The sequence below is a fragment of the Microdochium trichocladiopsis genome (genome assembly GCF_020744255.1).
Source record: "Microdochium trichocladiopsis strain MPI-CAGE-CH-0230 chromosome Unknown B0I36scaffold_4, whole genome shotgun sequence".
Lineage (NCBI taxonomy): Eukaryota > Fungi > Ascomycota > Sordariomycetes > Xylariales > Microdochiaceae > Microdochium > Microdochium trichocladiopsis.
The window spans coordinates 3,071,998-3,096,067 of record NW_025763547.1 but is presented as its reverse complement, the minus strand read 5'-3'; the positions used below and the strand labels follow the sequence as shown (position 1 = coordinate 3,096,067).

General features: G+C 58.3%; 11 protein-coding genes across 11 annotated transcripts; 5 read left to right on the top strand and 6 right to left on the bottom strand.

The window, feature by feature from the left end:
• The first annotated feature begins 184 nt into the window (after positions 1 to 184).
• Positions 185 to 1,614, top strand: B0I36DRAFT_321662 (NmrA family protein). Its single transcript, XM_046153740.1, has one exon. It carries the CDS (start codon positions 481 to 483, stop codon positions 1,432 to 1,434), a length of 954 nt encoding a protein of 317 aa, XP_046014382.1. The 5' UTR covers positions 185 to 480; the 3' UTR covers positions 1,435 to 1,614.
• A 131-nt stretch (positions 1,615 to 1,745) lies between these two features.
• B0I36DRAFT_321661 (mitochondrial carrier domain-containing protein) lies at positions 1,746 to 4,037 on the bottom strand. Its single transcript, XM_046153739.1, has 2 exons — positions 3,312 to 4,037; positions 1,746 to 3,252 (listed from the first exon to the last, which is right to left on the bottom strand). Exons 1-2 carry the CDS (start codon positions 3,729 to 3,731, stop codon positions 2,146 to 2,148), a joined length of 1,527 nt encoding a protein of 508 aa, XP_046014381.1. The 5' UTR covers positions 3,732 to 4,037; the 3' UTR covers positions 1,746 to 2,145.
• A 527-nt stretch (positions 4,038 to 4,564) lies between these two features.
• Positions 4,565 to 6,022, top strand: B0I36DRAFT_287874 (2Fe-2S iron-sulfur cluster binding domain-containing protein). Its single transcript, XM_046151629.1, has 2 exons — positions 4,565 to 5,162; positions 5,259 to 6,022. Exons 1-2 carry the CDS (start codon positions 4,969 to 4,971, stop codon positions 5,611 to 5,613), a joined length of 549 nt encoding a protein of 182 aa, XP_046014380.1. The 5' UTR covers positions 4,565 to 4,968; the 3' UTR covers positions 5,614 to 6,022.
• On the bottom strand, positions 6,023 to 7,282 carry B0I36DRAFT_321659 (Rrp15p-domain-containing protein). Its single transcript, XM_046153738.1, has one exon. The coding sequence runs from the start codon at positions 7,097 to 7,099 to the stop codon at positions 6,086 to 6,088; it is 1,014 nt and encodes a 337-aa protein (XP_046014379.1). The 5' UTR covers positions 7,100 to 7,282; the 3' UTR covers positions 6,023 to 6,085.
• Positions 7,283 to 7,514: 232 nt separating this feature from the next.
• Positions 7,515 to 9,377, top strand: B0I36DRAFT_321658 (uncharacterized protein). The gene has a single exon (XM_046153737.1). The coding sequence runs from the start codon at positions 7,620 to 7,622 to the stop codon at positions 9,030 to 9,032; it is 1,413 nt and encodes a 470-aa protein (XP_046014378.1). The 5' UTR covers positions 7,515 to 7,619; the 3' UTR covers positions 9,033 to 9,377.
• Position 9,378: 1 nt separating this feature from the next.
• Positions 9,379 to 10,584, bottom strand: B0I36DRAFT_383385 (uncharacterized protein). The gene is made up of 2 exons (XM_046160952.1): positions 10,383 to 10,584; positions 9,379 to 10,277 (listed from the first exon to the last, which is right to left on the bottom strand). The coding sequence occupies exons 1-2, from the start codon at positions 10,476 to 10,478 to the stop codon at positions 9,855 to 9,857; spliced, it is 519 nt and encodes a 172-aa protein (XP_046014377.1). The 5' UTR covers positions 10,479 to 10,584; the 3' UTR covers positions 9,379 to 9,854.
• Positions 10,585 to 11,948: 1,364 nt separating this feature from the next.
• On the bottom strand, positions 11,949 to 13,164 carry B0I36DRAFT_321656 (uncharacterized protein). The gene has a single exon (XM_046153736.1). The coding sequence runs from the start codon at positions 12,675 to 12,677 to the stop codon at positions 12,354 to 12,356; it is 324 nt and encodes a 107-aa protein (XP_046014376.1). The 5' UTR covers positions 12,678 to 13,164; the 3' UTR covers positions 11,949 to 12,353.
• B0I36DRAFT_321655 (uncharacterized protein) lies at positions 13,165 to 14,042 on the top strand. Its single transcript, XM_046153735.1, has one exon. The coding sequence runs from the start codon at positions 13,344 to 13,346 to the stop codon at positions 13,902 to 13,904; it is 561 nt and encodes a 186-aa protein (XP_046014375.1). The 5' UTR covers positions 13,165 to 13,343; the 3' UTR covers positions 13,905 to 14,042.
• B0I36DRAFT_321654 (uncharacterized protein) lies at positions 14,043 to 14,928 on the top strand. The gene has a single exon (XM_046153734.1). The coding sequence runs from the start codon at positions 14,085 to 14,087 to the stop codon at positions 14,673 to 14,675; it is 591 nt and encodes a 196-aa protein (XP_046014374.1). The 5' UTR covers positions 14,043 to 14,084; the 3' UTR covers positions 14,676 to 14,928.
• Positions 14,929 to 15,379: 451 nt separating this feature from the next.
• B0I36DRAFT_383382 (cytochrome P450) lies at positions 15,380 to 20,098 on the bottom strand. Its single transcript, XM_046160951.1, has 2 exons — positions 17,348 to 20,098; positions 15,380 to 16,779 (listed from the first exon to the last, which is right to left on the bottom strand). The coding sequence occupies exons 1-2, from the start codon at positions 19,758 to 19,760 to the stop codon at positions 15,596 to 15,598; spliced, it is 3,597 nt and encodes a 1,198-aa protein (XP_046014373.1). The 5' UTR covers positions 19,761 to 20,098; the 3' UTR covers positions 15,380 to 15,595.
• Positions 20,099 to 20,255: 157 nt separating this feature from the next.
• B0I36DRAFT_430737 (uncharacterized protein) lies at positions 20,256 to 23,375 on the bottom strand (the record flags this gene model as incomplete). Its single annotated transcript, XM_046162547.1, has 3 exons — positions 20,256 to 21,326; positions 21,401 to 22,699; positions 22,761 to 23,375. The coding sequence occupies 3 exons, from the start codon at positions 23,373 to 23,375 to the stop codon at positions 20,256 to 20,258; spliced, it is 2,985 nt and encodes a 994-aa protein (XP_046014372.1).
• Positions 23,376 to 24,070: the final 695 nt, after the last annotated feature.

The following is a 24,070-nucleotide window of genomic DNA, read 5'->3' as shown; positions in this document are numbered from 1 at the left end:
TTCTGACTTCTGCATGGAATTGCCGTCTGTCCACGGACATGTTGTGCTTGATTACCAGGGGTGGAAGGTACGGGCGTGCTCAAGCAGGTGGGGTGGTTGCCTCGTCCCAGACCGAGTTGTCCTCGGACAACTCTTAGGAAGGCCCGCCGCTTAGGAATGATAAGCGTGCTCCACATGACGCCAACATCGAGCCGCGCTTGTCCACCACGCCTTGTGCCTTTGTCATACTTGTCCGGCCGGACAACTTGGAAACACTCATTCCTGCAGGGTCAAGCAACATGCCGACTCTTCTTGGCTCCAGCTCTCGGTCCCGGGACCGGCCCTTCTTGCCTCCGTGTACATAAGACCGCCGCGATGGCGCCCACGGGATGGCATGACATGATGAAAGCCGACCAACCACCACGGTGACTCGACGGTTCTCACCTCCGTCGTACCAAGTACAGCATTTCAATATAATTCGCCTCTAGACTATCAATAATCATGTCTTCAACCCCCTTTGTCGCCGTAGCCGGTGCCACCGGCGGCTTGGGCAAGCTGGTCGTGGCCGCCCTCAGCAGGCGCGGCGTGCCCGTCAAGGCGCTTGTCCGGCCGGGCAGCAGCACGAAGAAGACACTGCCACTGCGCGAGCTCGGCCGCGACGTCTCCATCGTCGAGGTCGACATGGCCGACGTGCCCACGCTAACCCGCGAGCTACAAGGCTCCCGCTGCGTCGTGTCGACCCTGCAAGGGCTAGCGGACGTCCTCCACGGCGCTCAAGGCACCCTCCTCGACGCGGCCGTCGCTGCCCGGGTGCCGCGGTTCATCCCCTCGGACTACTCCCTCGACTTTACAAAGACCCGCCCCGGCTCGAACCGCAACCTCGACCTGCACCGGCAGTTCCACGCGCGGCTCGAGAGCTCGGGCATTGCCTGGACTTCGGTCCTGAACGGCGCCTTTATGGACATGCTCGCACCGCCCGTCAACATGGTCGATCGCCGGAAGCGCAAGGTCATGTACGCGGGGAGCCCCGACCAGAAGTGCGATTACACCACCATGGCCGACACGGCCGCCTTCACGGCCGCCGTCGCCGCCGACCCGGCGCCCACGATGCCCAAGATCCTCCGCATCGCCGGCGACGTCGTCAGTGCCCGCGAGCTCGCTGCCGCCGCGACCCGCGCGGACGCCGGCAATGGTGATGACGCGCGGCCGTTCCGCGCATCGTGGATCGGCAGCGTGTGGTTCCTCGAGCTCGTGATCCCTGTCCTCCGGTTCTTCATGGGCGGCGAGGACCAGCAGATGCCCCCGTGGCAGGGGCTGCAGTACTTGGTCAACATGGCCTCGGGCCAGGGCAAGCTCGACCCGCTCGATAATGACCGGTATCCGGAGCTCAAGTGGACGAGGGTTGAGGACTTGTTGAGGGTGCACTACAAAGCTGAAGCGGCCAAGACCAAGTGATTCGGGGGTTGTTGCTTGCTAAGATGAAGCACCACGCACAAGTTCTCTTATTTATGCTCCGCAGCTGTCAAGCGGAGCTATCAAAGCGACTTTCTTCCACTGTAATCTGTAGCTTAGCATAGACACCCGCAACCCTTTGCAAATATATATACATGTCAGGCTTGTCATCCCTACAATTGCCGTCGACATTTGTGGATGTGCATCAGTTCGCATCATCGCAAACGGTCGTCCAGTCAGACTGCTCACGAGTGTCATGGTGTCACGCAAGTACCTCCTGCTAATGTGCAGCTCGTCTCTTGCATTCGAGAACGTTTTGTGTAATAATCGTGTATGATAGTATAAGGATTGAGAAGGGGGGATATCGTCATTTCAGGTCATCATACCAAAGGCTGCTTTCCGCTATGTACATATTTTGCTTTGCTTTCATTTCCCGCTCTTGTTTTGATGCGTTGTTCTCGTTCTCGTGTCGGTGTGCGCGCATCAAATAGCACACATGCTTTCGTCCCGTGAATCTTTTCGCTCCTTCTTCTTCCACTTTATAGTGGACCCCCTTCCTCCGTCGTGGTCTGGTCTGGTCTGGTCCAGTCCGATCGATGGCCAGCCATGTATATAAAGTAGCTACCACTCGGCAGCCAGGTGCCGGAGGATTGCAGGCTCGGTGAAAAAAGTGCGCCGCTCGCCCGCTATTTCCTGAATCTTTTGATCGATTTTTCAGAACTCGCCCTCGCCGCCGGCACCCGCCATCGAGGCGACCCAGAGCCCGGCCAGGCCCCAGGCACTGACCTTCCAGCCGCGCCACAGGCCCGCGAGACCCTGGCCCTTGCGGAACACCACCTCGCCGCCGGCGGCAGCGCCCGTCGCAGAGGCCGCGGCCTTGCTCTTGCCGCGCTTGTGGCGCCCGCCGTTCTTGGCCGACGGCGGTGGCGGGATGACCACGGCGCGCGAGCCTTCCTCCTTGACGATCGTGTACATGGTACCCACGACGCCGTTGTAGGGGCCTGGCGTGACGATGGGTTCGAGGGAGCCCGCCTCGTCCATGGCGCGGAGGTGCTCCTGGCTCGAGAGCACCTGGACCTGGCCGCGGCGCAGGACAGTCTCGAGGGGCAGCTTGACAAAGAGCGACGTGCAGGACGTGAAGAACCTGGCGACCGAGAAGGTCGTGGGGGACAGGTCGCGGTCGATAAGGAACTGCGAGCGGAGCACGAGCGGCGTCGACAGCGTGAGGATCGGGTGCACGAGCGAGTTGAGCACCGTGGGCGCGACGAGGGCCGGCTCGACCGTCCACGAGGGCAGGGCCTCGAGCGTCTTGAGCGTCCGCCGCGTGCCGCGGCTCGTCCCCGTGACGATCAGGCGCGTCCGGACGAGGTCCAAGGGCGCCAGGGCGAGGCCCGTGGCGACGGCGGCGGCCGCGGCGACACCCAGCGAGAGCCACGGGTACGGCGAGGCGACGTCCACCAGGCGGTCCACGTCGTCCTTGAGACCGAGATCTGGCACGTTGAGCAGAGCGCTCAGCAGGCTGCGCGACCAGTTCTCCAGCAGCGACTGCAGGACCGTGTACAGGAAGGTGGCGTTGGTGCCCTTCCAGACGCCCCAGGCGGCCTCCTTGGACCACAGCTGGGAAATGACCTCGAAGATCGAGTCCGGCCGCTTTATGCTCAGCTGGTGCGGGGACTCTGTTATTGACTGGTTCATCTCGCTCTGGGCGTTGCTGGAGGCTGATTGCCGCCGCCGCCTGTTTCTGGACTGCGGCGTGGGTGTCATGGGTGCATTTGATGTGAAGTACGCGACCTCGTCTGGGTCCGAGTCGGTTTCGGGATCCTATGAATTGAGGTGTCAGTCTTATCATTGCCACTTTGATGAACCTTGGCTCGACTGACCTGGTCCCAGACCGAGCTGTGCGGCGGACTGATTAGACCGCTAGCAGCGCTGGTCGTTCTGGATGGCGCGACTGGCCGGGGCGACAGACCTCCGAGGTCATCCTGGAGGCGGATCTGGAGGATCGTCTTGGCCACCTCGAAGGGCTGGCTCATGAGGACGGAGGTGTACTTCCATAGCAGCTCGTCGACGAGGTTCTTTGCGGACTGGAAGGTGGACGGGGAGCTGTCATCGAGATAGCTCTGGTAGTCGATGTCCTGGACGATGTCGCGGGCCTTGTTGGCATAGCGGGTGGATGGGTGGCCGCCAGACGGGGCGACGGTGGGCGGACGGGAGGGGAGGGCCTTCTCGGTCTGCTCGCCGATCGTGGGCGGGATGTAGTAGGGGCGCAGAGGGTTGACACCCTCTCTGGGGGAAGACATCGCTTAGGAGGCAGTGGTCGTGGCTTGGACTGTCGAAAGTCGCATGACCAGCTGGGGGGAGGGTGCTGCGGGTGGCCGCGGATGTAGCTTGCGTTGGGGAAGGTAAGGTCCGGTCCTGAGTCGCACGTGCGCAAGTACCAGCACAGATTCACGGTGCTGCTGAGCCTGTTCCTGTTGAAGGAGAGAGAGAGGGAGGAAGAGAGAGGAGGATGCCTCGTGCCTTTGCTGTGATGCCGCGTTGTGAGGGCGGGGAGGGGTGACTGGGTATTGACGATATGCGTGCTGGGAGCTAGTCCAGAGTTTGCATGACGGAGCATGGCGGTCTGCCAGCCCAGTATGTGGTGGTGGTGCGTCCTTCATGCGTGAAAACACCAGCCATCCTGCAGGGGTCCAGACGGCTCTGTGCTGAGCTGGCGCGCGGAGGGCACGCCCCTCATTGGCCACGCCCGCCGCTCCCGCTTTTTTTTCTTTTCGAGCAGCTCTGCGCTTATCATAAGAGTCACTGTCATTTGTTTCTTCATGCATGGCAGAGAGATGGCCCCCAGCGCCTGGCGGGAAAAGACATTGTGTAGATGTGGGCACGTTCAGCCTGGCAGGCAACTATCAACTACATAGATGGAATCCCTGCTTGGGCATGGTGATCCTAAAACAAGAAATGCCCTGAGCTCTTTGGCCGAACGACTTACCTACTTGACTGGACCTCGTAGATCTGCACTAGGCGCATCCCCGAGATCTGCCCAATCACACGAACCGGGAATCGCGGTGTGTGCTCTGCTGGAACAGTGGTTCTAGTGGTGGTCCTGCCCTCCCTCCCCGGCCGGCTGCTGCCCACTGGGCGTGCCCGCCCGCCCCGGCTCCGTCACGGCCTTCCCTGCTTCACTTTTTTTGTGGCCGCACGCCAACCACAGCCCTGCCGACGGCATAGCAAACATTCGCTGCCGTCCCATCTCCGCCTCGTGCGCGAAGCAAACTGTTTCTCATCCCATTCGAGCAACCCTCTTGAGCTCGTTGCCGGCCCTCGAATAATCCGGCCCAGCTCTGCCTGCCCACACTGTAGCCTGGATTTTCCGTCCCGGCTCGGCCGATTTGCATATAACGCCGACGTCGCTCGCCCTCCACCAACCACAAAGTCACCACCACCAGAACCACCGGCCTTGACTGCACAGCGCATCTCGGCTGCCGATCTGTTTCCTCGGACAGAACCTTTCTTTTCTTCAGCGGGAACTCACAGAACACAATGGTGACACCTCGCTCCGCCATCCGGGCCTTGCCCAAGCTCTCCTCGCCCTTCCGGCCGGTCCGATCTCCAGCACCGTCTCTCCGCAGCTTCATGGCCGCACGGATACGACATTCTGCCCCGGCTCTGCGCACATTCACCACATCCCGCGCCTCGCAGCACGGCCACATACATCCCCCCAAGCCCGGTGAGGAGTACGTTTAAATCCCTTTCCCCACAGCCTTTTCCTACTTCCACAACCTGGACCACCCAGACTAACCTCGACGACTTTTTGCCCTCCCCTCCTGCAGACTGAACATAACCTTCATCGACAAGGAGGGCCGCCACCACACCTTCCAAGTCTCCAAGGGCGACAACCTGCTCGACATAGCGCAGGCAAACGACCTCGAGATGGAGGGCGCCTGCGGCGGCTCCTGCGCCTGCTCGACGTGCCACGTCATTGTCAAGGACCCGGACATGTACGACAAGATCCCCGAGGCGAGCGACGACGAGGACGACATGCTCGACCTGGCCTTTGGCCTGACCGAGACGAGCCGGCTGGGCTGCCAGGTCAACATGACGAAAGAGCTGGATGGCCTGGTGGTGCAGCTGCCGCACATGAGCCGGAATATGCAAGCGGCGGACTTTGAGGACAAGAAGCGGTGATTTGCGTGTCGAGGTGAATTTGGTGCGGAAATATGTCATGAATGGCAAGCCAGACACTGGGGGGTTCCTTGACTGCGGAGCGAGCGGGTGGGCAAGAGGGTCTGCGTATGACCTAGGAAGACTTGCTGGTGGCCTTTTTGTCCGCTCAAGGTTGTCGTGGTTGAGAATGCTGGCCATCCAAGGGCACATGCGTTGGGGACCTGGCCATGGACGTAGTCTGGGGATGGTCATGCTCTACAAGACTACGTCCGTCCACTCGATGGATCAAATGGCATTCATGAAGCATGAGCTGTAGAACTTTTGATGTATAACATGTACCATTAATCAACATGTAGAGACGAGTATATGGTCCGAAACGACACCGCAAGCACGGGAGATATATCGTGGAACATCACAACTTCAAGATATTAGGGGTATCTTCTATTTCCGCGAATGTGCAGCTACATGCTCTGAGGGTCAACCGCCGCCCAGCCTAAGCCTCCTTCAGCCCACCCTTCTTCAGCTTCCCTCCACTACCAGCAATCAAGTCCAAGAACCCTTGCCGGCTCATCTCATTCACCTTCTCAGTCCGGCCCTGGACGCCCATGATGCCCTCCTTGCGCGCCCCCTTCTCCGCCTCCACGGCCCGCTCCTGCGCCTCCCTCACGGCGCGGAATAGCATAATCACACCGCGATGCGCGACCTTGCGCAGCCGGCGCTCCGTCTGCTGAATATGGCCGGTGTTCTCGAGCGAGTCGCCCGTCTTGGCGTCTGTCGCTCCCACCAGGACATCCTTGACCCGGCCCTTCTCCGAGGCCAACTTCTTCTGCTCGCGCAGCTTTCTCCGGGCTTTGGCCTCGAGCGCCGTGTCGACGGCCTCTTGCGCGGACTTCTTGGCGTCAATGGACCGCGACAATACCGGGTCCGACTGCTTGCTAACTGACAGCTTGGTGGACAAGATCTTGGAGATGCTGGTCGCAAAGGCGGACGGGTCGTTCCGCTTCGACTGCTTCTTCTTGCCGCCAGTCGTAGATGCACCGCCTTCCTCCTCATCGCTGTCAAGGTCAAACTCGTCATCCTGGTCTGACCCTTCGTCGCTGTCGTTGTCTGATGACGCCTCGTCCGACTCCTTCGGCGCGTCCCGCGCGGCCTTTGTCTTTTTCGGCTTTGGTGCAGTGGTGGCCTTGGCCTTGTTCTTCCGTATCACAGCAGCGGCTTCTTCTGGGTCAATGTCCGAGTCCGAGTCATCCGAGCTGGCAGACACGCCCTCGAGGTTATCCACCATGGCCGCGTCGAGATCGACTTCGTCATTGTCCGAGTCCATGACGTTGACGGCGGCGAAGTTGTCATTGTCGTTGTCTCCGCCTTCGTCTTCGGAGGAGCTGCTGTGGTACTGGTGCGCTTTCCTCTGCTTCTTTGTCGGCCGGGGACCCTTTGCGGACTTGGCGTGTGTGCTGGTCGTGGCGGCGGCATCTTGCCGTCCTCTTTTCCTGGAGTTGGGAGCCATGGCGGTCTTGTGGTGGTCTCGGCGGGTGACTATTGTCACAGGGTGTCGGCTGTTAACTGGGCCCCGTGCTGGTCCGAAGAATTGGATGGTGTAGGAGTGTAGATGATGCTGGGTGCAAGTGCTGAAAGACTGGGCCGTCGAGAGGGCGTTGCTACCAGCTACGGGGTCTGCAGTGCAGTGCCAGAAACTTTTTAGAGAATTTCCACGGCGGCAGAACGCTGCACGGTGGAGCTGGCGCTGATAAGATACAGGGCACTGGCAATGGCAGGCGGTGGGCCGCTCAGGGCACCGACTAAGACGGGAACCCCTGCTGGGAACCATCGGCAACGGCAGGAACTACCCCACGCAAATCAGGCCCCACTCCTCCATCCAACAGCTGTTGGCCCGGGGCGGAAGTGCCGAGGGCCACGGATCAGCTCCACGTGCTATTAGGTGCATCATCACATTGCATTTCAAGATCTGCGATTGTTTGTTCCAGCAACTCCCCTGCTCCGCTGTGTGACTTACCCCAGCCCTCAAGATGTCAACCTGCAGGGCCCTATCGAGGGCTCTGCGGCTAAATCAGCCTGCACGAACTCGCCTTTTCCACTCGAGCGCGGCCAGAAGCGCAGCCACAAGCACAAGAGAATCACCCCGCGGACCTCTTCAAGATCCTGATGCCTGGAAGCTACGTGAAGGCTCGCCGGCCAAATCCGGCGCCAGAAAGCCTGTACGCGCTAAAGGCCTGTTTATAAACCATCCCGAGCGTGATCAACCCATCATCTTCTCCAAGGCATGGCTACGGGATGCTTGCCGCTGCCCTCAGTGTGTCGATCCGCACTCAGGCCAGAAGAACTTCGCCAGCGCCCAGGTCAGCCTCGATCCAGAGATTTGCGACGCCGTCAAGACAGACAGTGGAGCTCTGCGTATTACCTGGGCAAATGACCACCTCAGCTCCGGGGAGCACGTGTCAGAGTATCCTGCAGAGGTCGTCCAGAGATGGATCGAGGCCCCTTACGAGAACATTCCTGTCTCCTGGGGATCGCAGGGGACACCGGAGCTCTGGGATGCCAAGCTTCTCCGCTCCCGAGAGCCCTTTTACACCTACGACTCTTTTATGGCCGGCGGCGACGAGTTCCTGACGGCATGCGACACCCTACGTCTGTACGGCCTCTTCTTCCTCCGAGGTGTGCCAAAGAGTGAGACTGCTGTTGAGGACATTGCTGCCAAAATGGGCATCATCCAGGAGACCTTCTATGGCAGAACATGGGACGTGCGCTCTAAACCCAAAGCCGAAAACGTGGCGTACACGAGCTCGTTCCTCGGCCTGCACCAGGACCTGCTCTATATGCGCAACCCGCCCAAGCTACAGTTACTTCACTGCCTGGAAAATGACACGGAGGGTGGCGAAGCGCTCTTTAGCGATGGCGGGCGTGCGGCCCAGCAGCTGCGCGTCACCAACCCATTGTTTGGGGACAAGCTGAGTAAGACGCATACCGTCTTTCGCTACGACAAGCGCGGCTTCGAATACGAGAGGGCGCACCCCGCCATCACGGACAGCCCTCGGTTGATCAGCTGGTCGCCGCCCTTTCAGCGGCCGGAGCAAGGTTTCAGCAAGACCGCGCGAGGCGCCGGCGAGCACGACCTGTGGTTGAGAGCCACCAAACTTCTGCAGCGCCTGATCGAGAGCCCCGAGTACGTCTTCGAGTACCGCTACAAGCCTGGCGACTGCGTGATCTTTGACAACACCCGCCTCCTGCATGGTCGGAAGCAATTCGACGCGGCTGGTGGTGCGCGCTGGCTCAAGGGTACATACGTGGACCAGGACTCGTATCTCAACACTTTGTATCAGGCTGCCAAGCTGCGCAAGCCAGAGGAGCCCAAGACGGCACCGGCTGATGCGACCAAGGCATATGCGCTCCAGTGGCAGAAGGAACACAATCACGAGAAGTAGGGCTGGGACCACTCGCAAAACCACAGCTGCCGTTAGGGTTACCTGTCAGGAATGATGGCAAGTGCTAGTGCTGGATCATCAGCTCTAATACCGATTTGCAGAGAGCGACTCCGCAATGAAACTCGTGGTGACAAGTCGAAACTCCTTGGAAAGGCGGAGAAACTTACGCGCGCACATCGTGCGATTTCACAATATGGATCTTCAGCATTTACATGGCGACCAGGATCAGCATTTGTCTAGCATAGCAGCGGTGATGACCACCAAGCTTAGAAGTAGTACAAACAAATACATAGAAAAGATATAGAAAAGCACGTAGCAAGAATCAAGTACAATGTTTCTTTCTTGCCTTTGGAGTAATCAGGACCATCAAATTATGCAATTTCATTCAGTGGAGAAGGTGAATTGGTAAGCTCGCCCCGCAAGCATCACGAGTTGCATAAAGACCATACAGAATGAGGAAGGTGAGATTGTAGATGTACTGATCTTCGTATTTGTCGTGCTAGAAGAGCGAAACGGGAAAAGCCCTGCTATGAAGGGGGAAATTTTGCCTTATAACACCTAAGAAGAGACCCAATACTCCTAACGCTTTGTGACTTTAACTCTAGATTGCCAAACTTTGACTTGTAATGCTGACTGATGATGATGATGAACCTGTGTTGGTGAATGCTGCCGGGAAAAAGGGAAGGGAGAAAAAGGAAAGGTGTGCGTGATGAGAACAAGTTGCTGTGTGTCTCTGCTTCTGGTCTGTCAATCTGGAGGACGACTGGTGAAAAGATGTGTTGGGAGCTCAGAGAACCCGTCACATGATTTGGTGGCCAAGCTTTAGTTGACATAGTCGTAGACCAGGGTGAAGTCCTTGCGCTCCTTGCCCTTGACACAGACAAGCTTGCGCACATGCCTCTTCTCGCCGGCCACGTTGGCAAAGCCCCAGACCTGCTCGAGGGTCCAGCCGTCGCCGGTGGCGAAGCCGTGGATGACGTCGGCGGAGTCCCAGCCCGAGGCGAGGAAGGCGTCGGCAATCTTGCCCGCCGAGGTCAGCTCCGTCTTGGCCTGGACCTTGCCGACGGGGCTCTCGGCCTCGCGGACCTGCCAGTCCAGGATGCGCTCCTCGGCGCTCATCTGCTTGTCGCCGACCATGTTCTTGGCGCTGATGCGGTACACGCCGTCGGCGCCCTGGGCCTGGCTGAGGTGCATGGTCACGGCGACCTTGCCGATCGCCTTGCGCTTGATGAAGCCGAGGCCTTGCTGTTGTAAGAAAAAAAGGGGAGCTGTCAGCAAGCTGCTTTCGGAAGTAGGAAGTGACACGCGAGGATTTATGGAGAGGAAGGGAATGAATAGAAGAGAGCTTACCATGGCGAGGAGAGCATCGGGGTCGTTGCCGAGCTTCTTGTTGAGGTTGTACTTGCCAGAGAGGTTCTGGATGGAGACGGAGGTAGGGACGGCCATTTTGATTGTTTGGGTTGGAAGCGAGAAGCTGGAAAAGAGGCTGTTGAGAGTAGGAGATGTGGAGGAAGATAGGAAAGTAGTGTTGTTGCTGTTGTTGTGATGCTGATGATGAGGAGAAGAGATTGGGAGTTCTGGTGGTGGTTCAAGCCGTATTTGTACAAACTCGAGCGGCCGTGATCTCTGCAGCTCATCCCGGGGTCAAGCAGTGTTGGTTCCCCTGATCGGCGTTGATGCCGGCACCCGGCATGGCCTGATGCGCTCATGAGCAGTTGCTAGTAATCCGTGGTGGTTGCAGCGTCTCGTCCCGCCATGTAAGCCAGGGGCTCCATGGTAAGCACCTTGCGACCAGGGGGGCCGTCAGAGGCGGTGGATCTGCAAATCGGTGGCCCGGCTCACTGCCTTAAAGTCCGGGGCAGGCCTACGGAAGCAGGTCATTGGCGGGAGCTGCGAATTCTGGAAGCACACAGGCTGATCATTGCCTTCTGACAGGGACATTATCTTATTGCAGGTCCGGGAGACAGCCCATTACCAAGATACACCCATGATGGGAGATGTCATTTGTTCTTACGGTCAAGGGAAGGACGATTGTCTGTGCATATCGTGTTGGTACAAGTTCTGCTGTGGCAATGGAGATGGTCAATTCTTCACTTTCAGTTTACTCAAGAAAGCTCAAGTCCTCGTCTTTCTCCTCAATATGTTCGCTCAGAGGTATCCCGTGCGTTAAAAGGGAAGAGCCGCATTTACAGGCCGCTGAGCATCCCTGTCTTCCCCACTAAATAAGCCTGCCCACGGCTATTTAAAGCTGCCAGCAAGATCGTGGGCCCCCTGGCCTCCCGGCTTACTATGCCAAACACTCTGCTCCCCACAGAACACCACGGTACAGCCTCACGCATGCGTGCAATTCTCGTCTATTCTCCGTACTTTGTAGACATGAGTCCATCGGGGATGCAAGCGGGTTTGTTGGTCAGCAATCAAGCGGAGGCCAAGGCCTAAGCGACACTTGTCATTTTCATCACTGGTGTTAGTTCTTTCCTCCGTGTCACGATTCCACCCATCGTAACACAGGAGGGAATGGCTCCGTCCAGTAAGAGCCAAGCGACCTTACGCAAAACCGGACAGTGCTAGCATTGCTGGCCGTCAAAGGTGCACGCGTGAGAGAGAAGCCAACCAATTCTCCACGTCCCGTGCAGCTTTTGTGGACCGTGCGCAGCGTCATGAGAGTCTGCTCCCGTCGGGGCATCATGTGCGGAGTAAGCTGATCCGCAACAAGCTGAACCCGGTGGCAGCTCCGCAGACGCTCGTCCGTAACACATGCCACTTTACTTAGTTCTGTTAGCCCGGAGATTTGCTAGTTGCTGCAGCTATTTCGAGTACGTAGGATTGCCGAGAGCCTGAAGACCAAATTTGCCCAGGAACGAGGTAATGAGATGTGATCTACAGCAGTATCCAGCATTCGTAAATAAGGCATTACCCGTTCTCCGACGCTAAAGCAACCTTTGCTGGTTTTCAGCCATTGTCTTGCACAATCTTGTACAGTTGTGTCGAAACTTGCACCACGCCGCCACTGACGTCCACCCTTGCCTCTTTGACTCAAGCTTGTCTCTCTAATCTCATTCATTTGCAGTCTATCATCCCTAGTTGCTCGTCATTATCTACCTGGCGCAAAATAACAAACCATCAAAATCATGGGCTTCACGTTCTTGCGCATCATTGGGCTCGAGTGGTTGACCGTCAACCGATTCGTGACCAACCGGATGGCCCGGTTCGGAGCCGTCGTACGGGGGCCTGGTAGGCGGGTTACTCGCCGGGCGTCGTGGGGCTTGGCTTACCAGTCTTGATCAGTTAAGGCGCCAGTCGAGACTCTGCGACCCTGGTCTACATATATTCGCGCTGGCACTGCCCTGCTCCAATTGTTGACAGATTGAACCGGGAAGCCGCTGCGGTCCCTGCAAATGCGGGGAAGCTGGCCCCAGATCGGGGTTCCCCGCACGCCCCGGGTCCTTGGGAACATGCTCCAACATCCCCACAGCCCGGGGCAGCTAGGTACGCCTGAAGGATAACGACACCCGCAAAATGTCTGGACCTCGAGACGAGCGAGTGCAGCACAACAGCGTTACGGGATGCTGAGAGGCTCGTTGCCCGAATATGCGGGTAAAGCCACGCGGCCGTGGCAACCAAAAGTTTACAGACCCCAAGCATCGGGAGCGTGAGCTCCGAGTCACAGTTGGCTGCAAGTTCGCATGATAAAACCTACTTTGGGGCTTTGGTGTCCGTTGGACGTGCGGCATCAGACTCGCACATCTTTTCCATCCACGCAAGTCGCCAGCAAAGAGCAGCCTCTACTTGACCAGCTTGCCACATTCCGGTTTCTCACAGTAGCACAGTCCGACCCTCGCGCTTAGCAACCCCCCTTCTGAAACGTCGAACCACATTACCAAAATGGCCATCGACCGCCGTACCGCCATCATCACCGGCGGCGCGTCCGGCATGGGTCTCGCTGTGGCTCACGCCCTCGCAAATGCCGGCGGATGGGACATCACCATCATCGACCTCAACCCTTCCGCGGGCGCACAGGCCGTCGAAGTCATCAACAACAGCAGCAGCAGCAGCAGCAGCAGCAGCAACACGTCCAGCACATCGCCTTGCGCGACGTTCCACCAGGCAAACTGCATCGAGTACCCGGCCCTGGCTGGTGCGTTCGAGGCCACATTCGCCCGCACGCACCGGCTGGACTTTGTCTTTGCCAACGCGGGCATCGCCGAGCGCGGGGACTTTTACGCCCCGCACACCACCGCCGAGGACAACCTCGCGCCGCCGCCGCCGTACGACCTGCTCGTCAGCAAGATCCTCCTGGACGCCGTGTACATGACGGCGTACCTCGCGCAGCACTACTTTCGGCAGACTCCGGACTCGCTGCCCGGGTTGGACGGCGAAGCAGGCGGTACGGGCGGAGGCGGAGGCGGAGGAGGTAAGAGCATAGTCATGACCGCCAGCTCGGGCGGGATCTACCCGTCGGGTATGTGCCCGCTGTACACGGCGGCCAAGCATGGCGTGGTGGGCTTCATGCGCGCCATCGCGCCGTCGTTTTACAAGAACGACGGGATCCGCGTCAACGCCATCTGCCCCGGCCCGCTGAGGACGGGCCTGCTCCCGGACGCGCAGTGGGATCTGTTCCCCCCGGAGCAGATGACGGATGTGAACAAGGTTGCGGCGGTTGTGATGATGCTGATCGAGGGCAAGGACAGTGTGCCTGCCACGGAGACGAGGATCGACGGGGAAGGGATGGACAGAGGTGGGAAGGATCCGTTGTGGGGAAACGCGGTTGAGATTAGTGCCCAGAGGCATTATTATCGCGATGCGCCGAGGTGGAGTGATGAGACGATGGAGAAGAACATGCTGGCTTGCGACCCTACGCTGAGCAAGTGACATGTGGGAACGTAGAGAGGACCAGGAAGTACGCAAAGAAATTCCAATGGGTCAATTTGTCTATAGAGCAGCACAGCCTGCAGGTATTCAAGGACAGAAACAAAAAAAAGCAACTACAACAACAGTTTTCCCCAATGATGGATCACAAACAACGCCATCACATGGCAGGAATCCTGTCCAATGGCCACCCGGTGTCGAAGCTTCCTATGCCGGCTCCCCTTCACCCGCTCACCTAGAACCGTCAACGCTTCAAATACTCCTAGTCGAAAGGGACCAGCCCGTAAGAGCATGAGCGATGAATCCAAATCTCGCTCCCTACACCAAGTCCGAGGGCTTCTCCCAGGGCTTCTCCACTGCTTGGAATGGCAACGCCATGGCGGCCTTGGCGGCATCCGCCGACGCCACATCCACGCCACCCCGTGGAATCAGCCGCCACGCGTACGTGAACTTCCCGGGCTCATCGTTGTCGTCCTCGTCGCATCGAATGTTCCCGCCGACGGTGAGGCGGCCGTTGGCGGCCTCGATGACGGCCAGCGCGTCCCTCATGGCATAAAAGATGTCGATGAAACTCAATGCGAGATCCTTGTCTTTCTTGAGCGAAATGATCTGCAGCCCGCAGCGAGTGCTGCCCTCCAGCATAGTAAACTTGTCCGCAGGGAGAGGGTCCATCCCCCCCCAGTTGCCGTCGAACTGCGGGCTGGATGGCATGAAAGCTGCGCAGTCCTTGTACCAGTCCGTTTTGAAGTAGAAGTTGGAGCCGAAACGGTATAAACTGGGCTCGTCTAGCACTGGGTAGAACTGCGTCGTGTTGAAATCGAAGCTCTGCGCGAAAGTACACTTTCCTTTCCCGGAAGTGAAGGTCGATGCTTCTCTTTTGCATGATGGATTCGGATCCACATGGCAGGGCTTTTGGTCGACGGTGTAGAGTTCGACTGACGAGCTAGGAGTGGCTGTTGGAGTAGTGGCCGTGCCAGTCGTGGTCGAAGAGGTCGACCCGGACGCGCTGGTCGAAGTCGGCGCCGTGGTAGAGGCTGTGGCCGTGGTAGAAGTCGAGCTCGCGCTATTGGAACTCGCTGGGGTATCTGCAGGGGCGTCCTGCCTTCTGTTGAAGAAGCCGGCATGCAGGCGACCACCAGGGTGAGCACATGCCGCAAGGCCGATGAACAAGGTCAAGAACAGCGTGAGAAACCGCATATCTGCTGATTTATGCAGAGTGGCTTTGAATTCTTGCGTGATCTCGGGCAATACCCGGCTTGCCTCTGTGGTAGGTCGTGTACAAGTGTGATGCTGGAAGGGTTGAGCTGTCATGGCCAATATCAATTTGAAGGGTGGAATCGCACAAGATATAGGCGCGAGGCCGCCATGATGCCAAGGTGAAGCATGACAGCCTCGACTGGCGCCTTTGATGCCAAACGAAGCTGCGCTTTCTTTCAGTCTGGTTGTGTCTGATGACGGCCTTTGAGAGACTTTCGAACGTTGGCTAGGACACCTGCATCTGAGTGTTGGTTCGGGAGCCCGACAAAGACGCTGCCAATTCGGGACAAAGACTCACCAACATGCATGCGAGCTGTTGGCTCAGCACTAGCCCCTGGAGCTTGCGTGTAACCGTAACTAACCACCTCACAAAGATCGCTCTTGTCTTCAGGATTTCTCGACCGTCTCTCCCGACAGTCCGCCAACTGTAAGATCTTTCACACATTTTCCGATGTCAAAGGCACCATCTGCTCCTCATCCCTACTCTCCTGCGGCGGGCCACCCCGACGATCAAAGACGGCGCTGTACAAAGTGAAGCACAACGTCAAGATGCCGCCCAGGAGCGCCGCCAACTGATCCGACTCGGTCACCGCGATGCCAAGGTCCGGGGTGAGCGAGAGGTCCCCCTTCCACATTATCACCGCGTAAGGGAACGCGAAAAAGACCGAGTACACGATGAAGTTGGCCCAGTTGACCACCTCGTTGTCCCCGAACGTCGGCAGGTCGTACACAGCGCGCAGACATTCGCCGCCTGCCCACCGGACCGCGCGCAGCAGCAGGATTACCAGCATGACTGCCACGCCTACGACGACGATGATGCCGAACCCGTTGACGATGAAGAACAGGACAGGCGTCACGACGTCGTACAGGGTCAGCGCGGCGATCATGTTCGCGTCGGCCATGCTGAACTGCACTACCGTCAGGCAGGTAAGGATGTAGGCGTAGGCGGATACGATGAGGCGCGAGGCGCCGTCCATTGCACTCCATGGCACTAGCACCTCCTCGTGGGCGTGGAGGTGTCTCACCACCTTGAAGATGACCAGGTATGCGAAAACGACTGTGGTAAAGACCTGACACACCGGGAGTGGCCCGGACAGGGCAATGATCTTCTGCCCGTAGGCGACCACGTCCTCGGGGATATGTTCGAGGTCGAGCGGTGGATCGTCTGGGCTGCGTTGGCCATACATTTCCTTGGAGATGTCCACGTATGGGTATCGCAAGCAGAAGAGGACCTTGGCACGATCCGGCACACCAAGCAGCTTCATTGCCTGGACGAGAGCATCGGTGGCGGCAAAGACTGGGTATACTGTGAGCGCGATCAGGTCTGTGGTGATTGTCGGCCGGCGGTGGCCGGCGCGGTCGACGGGGCAAAACATGAAATTGACGATGAAGGATGCAATGAGGAGACACCAGCATATAAGGGATCCCGGACCGTACAGACCCGAGGCACTGTCGTAAAGGTCTGGGTTGTAGGGAAAGAGCGTGCCGACACCATCGCGCTGCAGGTCGCTGGTGTTGAAGAGCAATGGCTGCGAGTAGTTGCAAAGCGAGGTCATCGTCAGGCTGTAGATTGCAGAGTTGGCCCCACGCAGGTCAAGAATACATGCCTCCCACGTCGAAACTTGAAACCATGAAGAAAGTCTCGTTGGCTTCCATCCCCTTACTGCCAGAACAAAGACGTGGACTAACGTGGTGGCCAGGGTGCTCAAGAGCTGAAAGACGTGATAGCGTGAAGTGGGCTGTGCATGCGCACGCATGCATGTCCTCAGCCCCTCGTTGCAGCCTTGTCGTCAACCCAGATTCTGCCTTGCCCTCACATCGTCAATCGCATCGCCTTTTGCTTTTAACTGGAAACGCAGTACCTGTTACGAGCCTCCAGTGTTAATTTCATCAAACCCACCAAGACCAATTTCAAAGCTCTGTACAGGTCAAAGAGACATGATTGGTTCAAAGTGCATGACATGCGTATGACGAGCCAATTTCAGTCCATATTGCGTAGAGATGTCTTGTCAATAAGCGTCGACCGTTCCCAGCCAGCCACAGGGTAACTATCGGCACGGAAAGCATCTGTTTGCAATCACCGTCATCATTGGCCCCAGAACCTTGCCAGCTTGTTTACGACAACAGGTCCCGGTGCAAGGACTACCACAAGTCCAGAACCAGTCGGTCCCCTCTACACCTCGACACACAAGCCATCATCGTCTTGCCCTCTGCCTTTTCAAGCCCAGTCAGGACCACATCGCGGTGGTCCGGCACGCCCTCGAGCACGGGGACCTCGCATGTGCCGCAGAGCCCCTTTCCACAAGTCGACATGATAGCCTTCGTCTTCCCCTTTTCTGCTGCGAAGTCTCCTTGTTGTTTAGCAGGTTTGCCTGTATCAAGTGCGGCAGAAACACTACCAGCAGCAGCCTCCTCATTGATCACCTCAAGCACGGACTTGTCTGCAGGTACTTGGAGAACCTTGCCGCTGCGGGCAAGAAGAACGTCGAAAGGCCGGTTCTCTGCGGTGTCGCCGGCGCTCTCGGCAGGGTGAGCAAAGCGCTCAACGTGCAGCACGTCGCCCGGATGTGTCTCCTTTCTCGTCTCCATGATGGCTTCGACCCTCGAGACGAGCCCTTCTGGCCCACAGCAGTACACCTCAAGCTGCGGCTCCATAGTTCCGTCCTTGGCAGGCTGCTGCTGCTGCTCGAGAAGAAGTGCCTCAAGATCAAACCTCCGACGGCCGGGCTGTTCACTGGTGACCCAAATGGTTGTTTTGTCGTCGCCATGGGTCCGAATCATCTCGTCCGCATACGCCATGGTGTCTCGGCTCCGACCGAGGTAGACGAGCTCGTACTGCGTGCCTGCTGCCTTGGCCTCCGCTGCCAGAGGTCGAATGGGCGTGATTCCGATGCCGCCGGCAATGAAGATGGTCCTTTTCGCTCCAGGATCCTCCACGACCCGATCATTGGTGTTCTCATCTCCTCGTCGAATGCCAAAGTGATTCCGTGGCCCTCTGATCAGCAATGTGTCACCTTTCTTGACACTGTCGTGTAGATATTGCGAACCCCCGAGTCCCCCCTCCTCGCGCAGCACGGTGATCTGCAAGAGCGGAGGTGCCCGGGAGCAGATGGAGTACTGCCGCCAGCCAAGATTGCCAGTCTGCACGTCGATATGTGCGCCGGGACCCCATTGCTTGGGGAAGGAGTCGCGACTTGCCAAGCTCGACACCAACGTAATCTGTTTGACCCCTTTGGCGATTGTGGTGGTATCTTCGACAACAGCCTGTATGGTGCCCGTAGGTGGCTCTGCAGTGACTGATAATGTGAGCGTGGACAAGCCGGGCACAAGACCGTCCTCAGTCAGGCCCCCTGGTGGAGCGACCATATATGCGGATGCAGGAGGATCCCACGCGATGAACATGCTTTCGACACCCCTGGCCTCATGTACGCGCTTGTATGGGATCTCATCGTATGGGGTGACGAGCCGCAGATTGGGCAGCCGCTCCCGAAGCACGGCAAGCTCGGTGCGCAGGAGCAGCCTCGCGAAGGGGGCCCCAAGACACGCGTGCACTCCGCGGCCAAAGCCCAGATGCTGGGATGCGGTGGCAGGCCGGTCGAGGTCGATCATGGCCCCGTTCTTGCCAGACACTGCAGCGTCGCGACTCCCCGAGGCATACGCCAGGAATAGGGCATCTCCGGGCTGCAAGGCCGTGCCCGACACAGTGACGGGACACTTGACCGTCCTTCGCATGCCGGTGATGGCCGATTCGTAGCGTAGGAGCTCCTCGATCGCCGCTATGCGGGAAGCCTCACTGCGCGCAGCCTGTTCCCACAAATCATGATGGAGCAGGTGCGCCAGACTCATGCTCAAAAAGTTTGTCGTGGTCTCGTGGCCCGCCAGCAACAGCCCGGGAATCATGGAGAGGTGCTCAAAGTCGGTCATCTGAATGCCGTTGGGCCCATCGCGCTCGTTCCAGATGTGGCTGATGAGATCGTCGCGGCGGTCATGGCGGCGCAGCTCGATGACCGAGGCGATGTACTCGTGTACGTCGAGCACATCCTGAGTGCGCTGCTGAACAGTCCGCTTCTCGCCTTCTTCGGTTCTCGTGATGCCGCCGAACAGGGACAGACACCGGCCGATCCATTGCCATCGCTCCGGGTCGAGCCCTGCGACGATGACGATGGTGCGGAGAGGGAGTGGCAGCGCAAATGCAGACTTGACATCCACGCTACCCTTGGCAATGAAGTCGTCAATCAGACTGTGCGCGGTCCGACGCAGCAGAGGCTCGAAGCGTTGCAAGCGACGAGGCACGAAGAAAGAAGCGACACTCGCGCGGAGACGGTCGTGGTCTGGGTTGTCATGGGCGATCAGCGTGCCGCGGTCTGGCACCTTGCCTGAGAACAGGCTCTGCACCGGCGGCGGGAACTCTGGCACCGTGGGCCGCGAGCTGAAGGTCGATGGGTCGTCGAGTACCTCTACAATGTCACTGTGCCTGCTCACCACATAGCCAATGAGGATAGCATCGTATTCGAGGCCTGGCCGCTCACGTTGTGCGGCGAGGTCTTCAAACACGCGCTGGGGGTTGGAATAGGGGCAAGCAGTGACTGCTGCAGCAGACATGTTTTATCTGCTGTGAAGAGGCTTGGCGAGCTCGAGGGAGTCTCGTGTCGTAGGCGTCATCATGTGCCTACAAAGGCCCGCACCCATCTTGTCGCTATTATCTTTATAGCAAGTCCATCTACAGCTTGATGGCAGCTTACTGGACTTGCCCCAGCCGAGATGGCATCCATACGATGCTAGCTTCTTCCCCGCAACAACCCCATGGGGGTCAGGCACGGGTGGGGACATATAGCAGAACCATGCACTTGCTCGGCCGGGACCACGCCGATGTGCCCACATGTCCCGACCCGAGGTCAGCAACGGCCAGCTAATAGATGGGGTGCAGTCGTGAGGGGCGGAGTCTCCATAATCTTGCCGAAAATATGTTCGCGTGCTGCCCATAAGCTTTGATTTCAAGATTGAACATCCTTGACTGGTAGTGGGGTGCAGACAGCGATCAGGACCTCCCAAGGCCGCTGGTTCCCAAAAGATGGTTAACACGATTGCATAGTCCGCTCAAATATTGTTGTAATCGAGGCTGATGCCCATGAGGGGCCATGCATGTTCCAGGTCCAGGTCCACTCCGTTCCACGGTGGAATGGACAAGGCGCCTTCGGCATCAAATATATTCTCGCCAAGGCCACCGGCCATGTCGTCGAATAAGCCCGACATGTCCAGCCCGTACATGAAAGAAGCTGCACCTTTGATTTCGGCATGAAGAAGCTGTGAGTCAACATGTGTAACCCTGGCGTGGTCGCCACTGGGCAAAAATGACGGCGAGTCTCTGCCCATGACGGAAAAGGAGGAGGCATGGCTGTGCATGATTGCTGCATCATCCCGCACTGTCGGCGCTGGGAAAGCCCTGGCAGTGCTCGGATACGGACTTGTATCCTGGTCGCGATTCAAGTCTGTCTGCCCGGCTTGATTGACCGCTGGTGGTGCGATGCCTCGCGAGAATCTCGAGCTACTTGTGAGGGATGACGAGCCGCGAACTTGGCCGGAACCAAGCTGGTTGTTAGTCGATGCAGGTGATGCGCCAGGTGCAACTGACGCCTGACGACCAGGTTTGCCATTGTTTTTGACTTTGCTCAAAATCTTGTCCACAGAGTCCCTCAAGACACCGCAGACCTCTGAGAACGCCGGGTCCTGACCCCATCGAGCATAGCACTCCGAAGCAAATGTCGCTGCCTCGCCAAGAAGCTCTGCATCCGAACGTGTAAGACGACGTGTAGGTTCCCGTAGAATGCTGAGAGCTAGGACGGACGCCGCTGTGAGAAGCAAGCCGCCTGTCCCGGCCAGCAGTGGGGGCGGTGGTGTTGAAGCCAGTGGCAAATGGTCGTTAACTGAATTGCCTTGCGTAGCAGCAGCACTTTCAGGCGGCGGCACATCTCTGACTTGCAGGCATCCCTCGACAAACTGAAGGTTCTGTGTGATAACAGCTCGAGCTGCTTCGACGCAGATCAGATTGGCACGTGACAGCCGGGCATGGAAATGCGCAGGGAGTACCGGGCTCGGATGCACTCGGAGCTCTTTCTGGTAGGACTCCTGGGAAAAGATGAGACTGATACGAAACAGAGATATTTGCGCCTGGCACGTGGAGCAGAGGGTTAGTCATCACTGGCAGCAAAAGCAAGCTCAAATGACGGTATGGTGGTACTCACATTGTAGAACTGCGACAAGATCAAGTTTTGCAAATACCCGTGATGAGGTTGCGCATTTCCACCATCATCATCAGGCTCGATTGTTTCGCTGCTATGCGGTGGTCGTGCAGGTGTGGAAGGGAAACCCCCTGCCCAGGAAGTTTTCGGGACGGAGAGCCATGCCGGCAACGAAGCCTCCCAGTCGAGTAGCTCCATATCAAGCTTGCCGGTCTCGTAGAACATCTCAGCCGATGACTTGTACTTCCGCAGATATACACGTTCTGCTATCTTGCCGATTATGCGTGAGAGTCTAACCCATATCAGGAAGTAGTCCAGATGATGAGGATCAGATGGCTCGGGCGTACGGCCACCGTTGTCCGCGTCACCCTGCACATGGTTTCTCCGCTCGTTAGGGGGTTGGTCGACGTCCTTTTCCTGAGCCGGACCATGCTCCGAACCATGTGCTCTCTCCGCCGTGACGCGAAGTGATCGGACACCAGTGATGTCTGCGTCGTCGATGATCGAAGGACGGCCACACTCAAGTTGCATAAGCTTCTCCAATGCATAGCATGCCAGCCAGACACGCGCCGTTACAGGCATTCCGGCCGTGCTGGCTGTCAAGTGACGACTATCTCTCGCCTTCTGGCTCTTGCGAACATCTGTGCTGTTTGCGGAAAGAGGTTGCTGCTGCATAGCCGCCATGGATATGTACTTCTGTTTGTGCAACCCAAGAGAGTGAGCTGTACGGACGGCATGGCCAGTCAGATGCCATGCTTGTCCGTCTCGGCCTTGCTCACGCAGAGCTAGAGCAAGCAATAACGTGGCCTGCACGCTTGGCAGGAATGGCATGGATACTAGTTGATTATACAGACTGTACGCAGCTTTGAGGTACGCTGCGCTTGTCTCCGATGTGCGACCCTGAGTGTAGTCAGTGGCAATGCACAAGATACTGTACGCTGCGGCGAGCCAAGGTAGGCGGACAGGCTGGATATTTTTCACATCGATATGGTGATATGCTGGTCCTCTGCTGTGGCCAGAACACGGGGTTCGATTGCCCATGATGTTGCCCAGTTCAACTTCGAAGATCACTCGATCAATAACAGGAAAGAGGGGCCATTGGCGGCTGAAGGAGACGTCAAGCAGGTTTCTTAGGTGGACACCTGTAGGGATTGGTGGAAATGTTGGGATGACGGGCACGGAGAACTCCTCAGCATGTCGCATACCATGCTTGAAAAAAGGGCTGATGGTAGGCATGCGGTGATGTACAAGGTGCAGATCGACAAAGCGGCAAAGACATTGCAAACTGCTGCCACCGACGAACTAGAAACCAACATCAGCACTTTTCTCGACCGTGTTTGCTGGAATTGGAGCCGTGGCTGACCTTCAACTTGTGCATGTCATGATCGACATTAAGGACAACCTCGGGAGCTGCCAGGGCTGCGTCATCGTCATGAGTTCCACCCTGGCAGGCGTCGAGTACTTGGCGGGAGCCGGCAGGCAGTCCGGCAGCCTGCTGGGAGTACCGGAGCAAGGAACGACTCTCGATGTAACCAAGGGCCAGCCATGAGGACTTCCCTGGCACAGCGGCAGCCGCAGTGTCGGCGGCGGCAGCGGCGACGGCAGCGGTCCGGGATAAGGGCAGTGCAGTTGCGGTGGCTGTCTTGCTGTGGCCCGGGGCGGCGGCCGGGGAAGCAGTACTTCGGCTGGGGCTCAACGGAGCTTGGACGGGTGGGCTCCCCGGGGACGGCCGCTGCTGACGGGACTGCCGGCGGCGGCCCTCTGCTCGACGCCGGACGGGCGCCTGAGCAGCTGAGCCGGCCTTGGGTCGTCGGCGGAGGTCCGACACGTCGCAGTTGTCACCGCGTGCAGCGCAGTTGCGGCACTTGGGCAGGCTGGCATCACAGCGGACCTTGCGACGGCGACATTGATTGCAGGCCAGGGCAAGCCGCACCTCTGTTCTGGCGTGCTTGGGGCTACTGTCAGAGCCAGGAGTCATTGTGCCGTCGTCATTGTGCGGCGAGCTCTGCGGTCGCTTGTCGTCAATGGCTGAGAGATGTTCGTGCTGTCATCGATGGAGAGGTAGCGAGGCTGGGCAGATCCGGCTGGGGAGGAGCAATATGCAGGCTCGCGACTGCCTCTTGAATCTCGAGCTGGAGCGTGCCTGCCGTGTGGAGGGCGTTTGTGGTTGATGCCTCGAATCACACACCTGACCCCACTCCTCCACATCCTCCCGATCGTGAAATCTGTGAGAGGCCCACTCTTCCCCGCACCCCACAGTCCAGATCTGGGCATTTGCCGACGGGCCCTCCCCACGCACCCACAGTCACTGGCTTGGGCATGGTTTCTGTGCGTGTGAAGGGCATTCCAGGCCTCCCTGCAAACAGACACAGCGTAAGTCAGTCACAGAAATTGTGCCAGCATGCCGCCTCCATCACGCCCACGTTCCTACGAAAGGATGCGCCCCGGGGGCTTTTAGTGCCAGAGTCACCGGTCCTGCTGGCATTGGATAATTGCTCATCCTATGGCTGGCCCTGAGGCGCTTTCTGCGTGCGCGCGCGCTTACTCGATCGAGCACCCCAGCCGAGCGCCCACATCGGCCCCTCAGTGCAGGACCCCAGCCGGTCCCCTGCCGAGTGTCCCATTTCTCAACATTGGGGTTGAGGGGGGGAAGAGCGGCTTAGCCAATCGCGG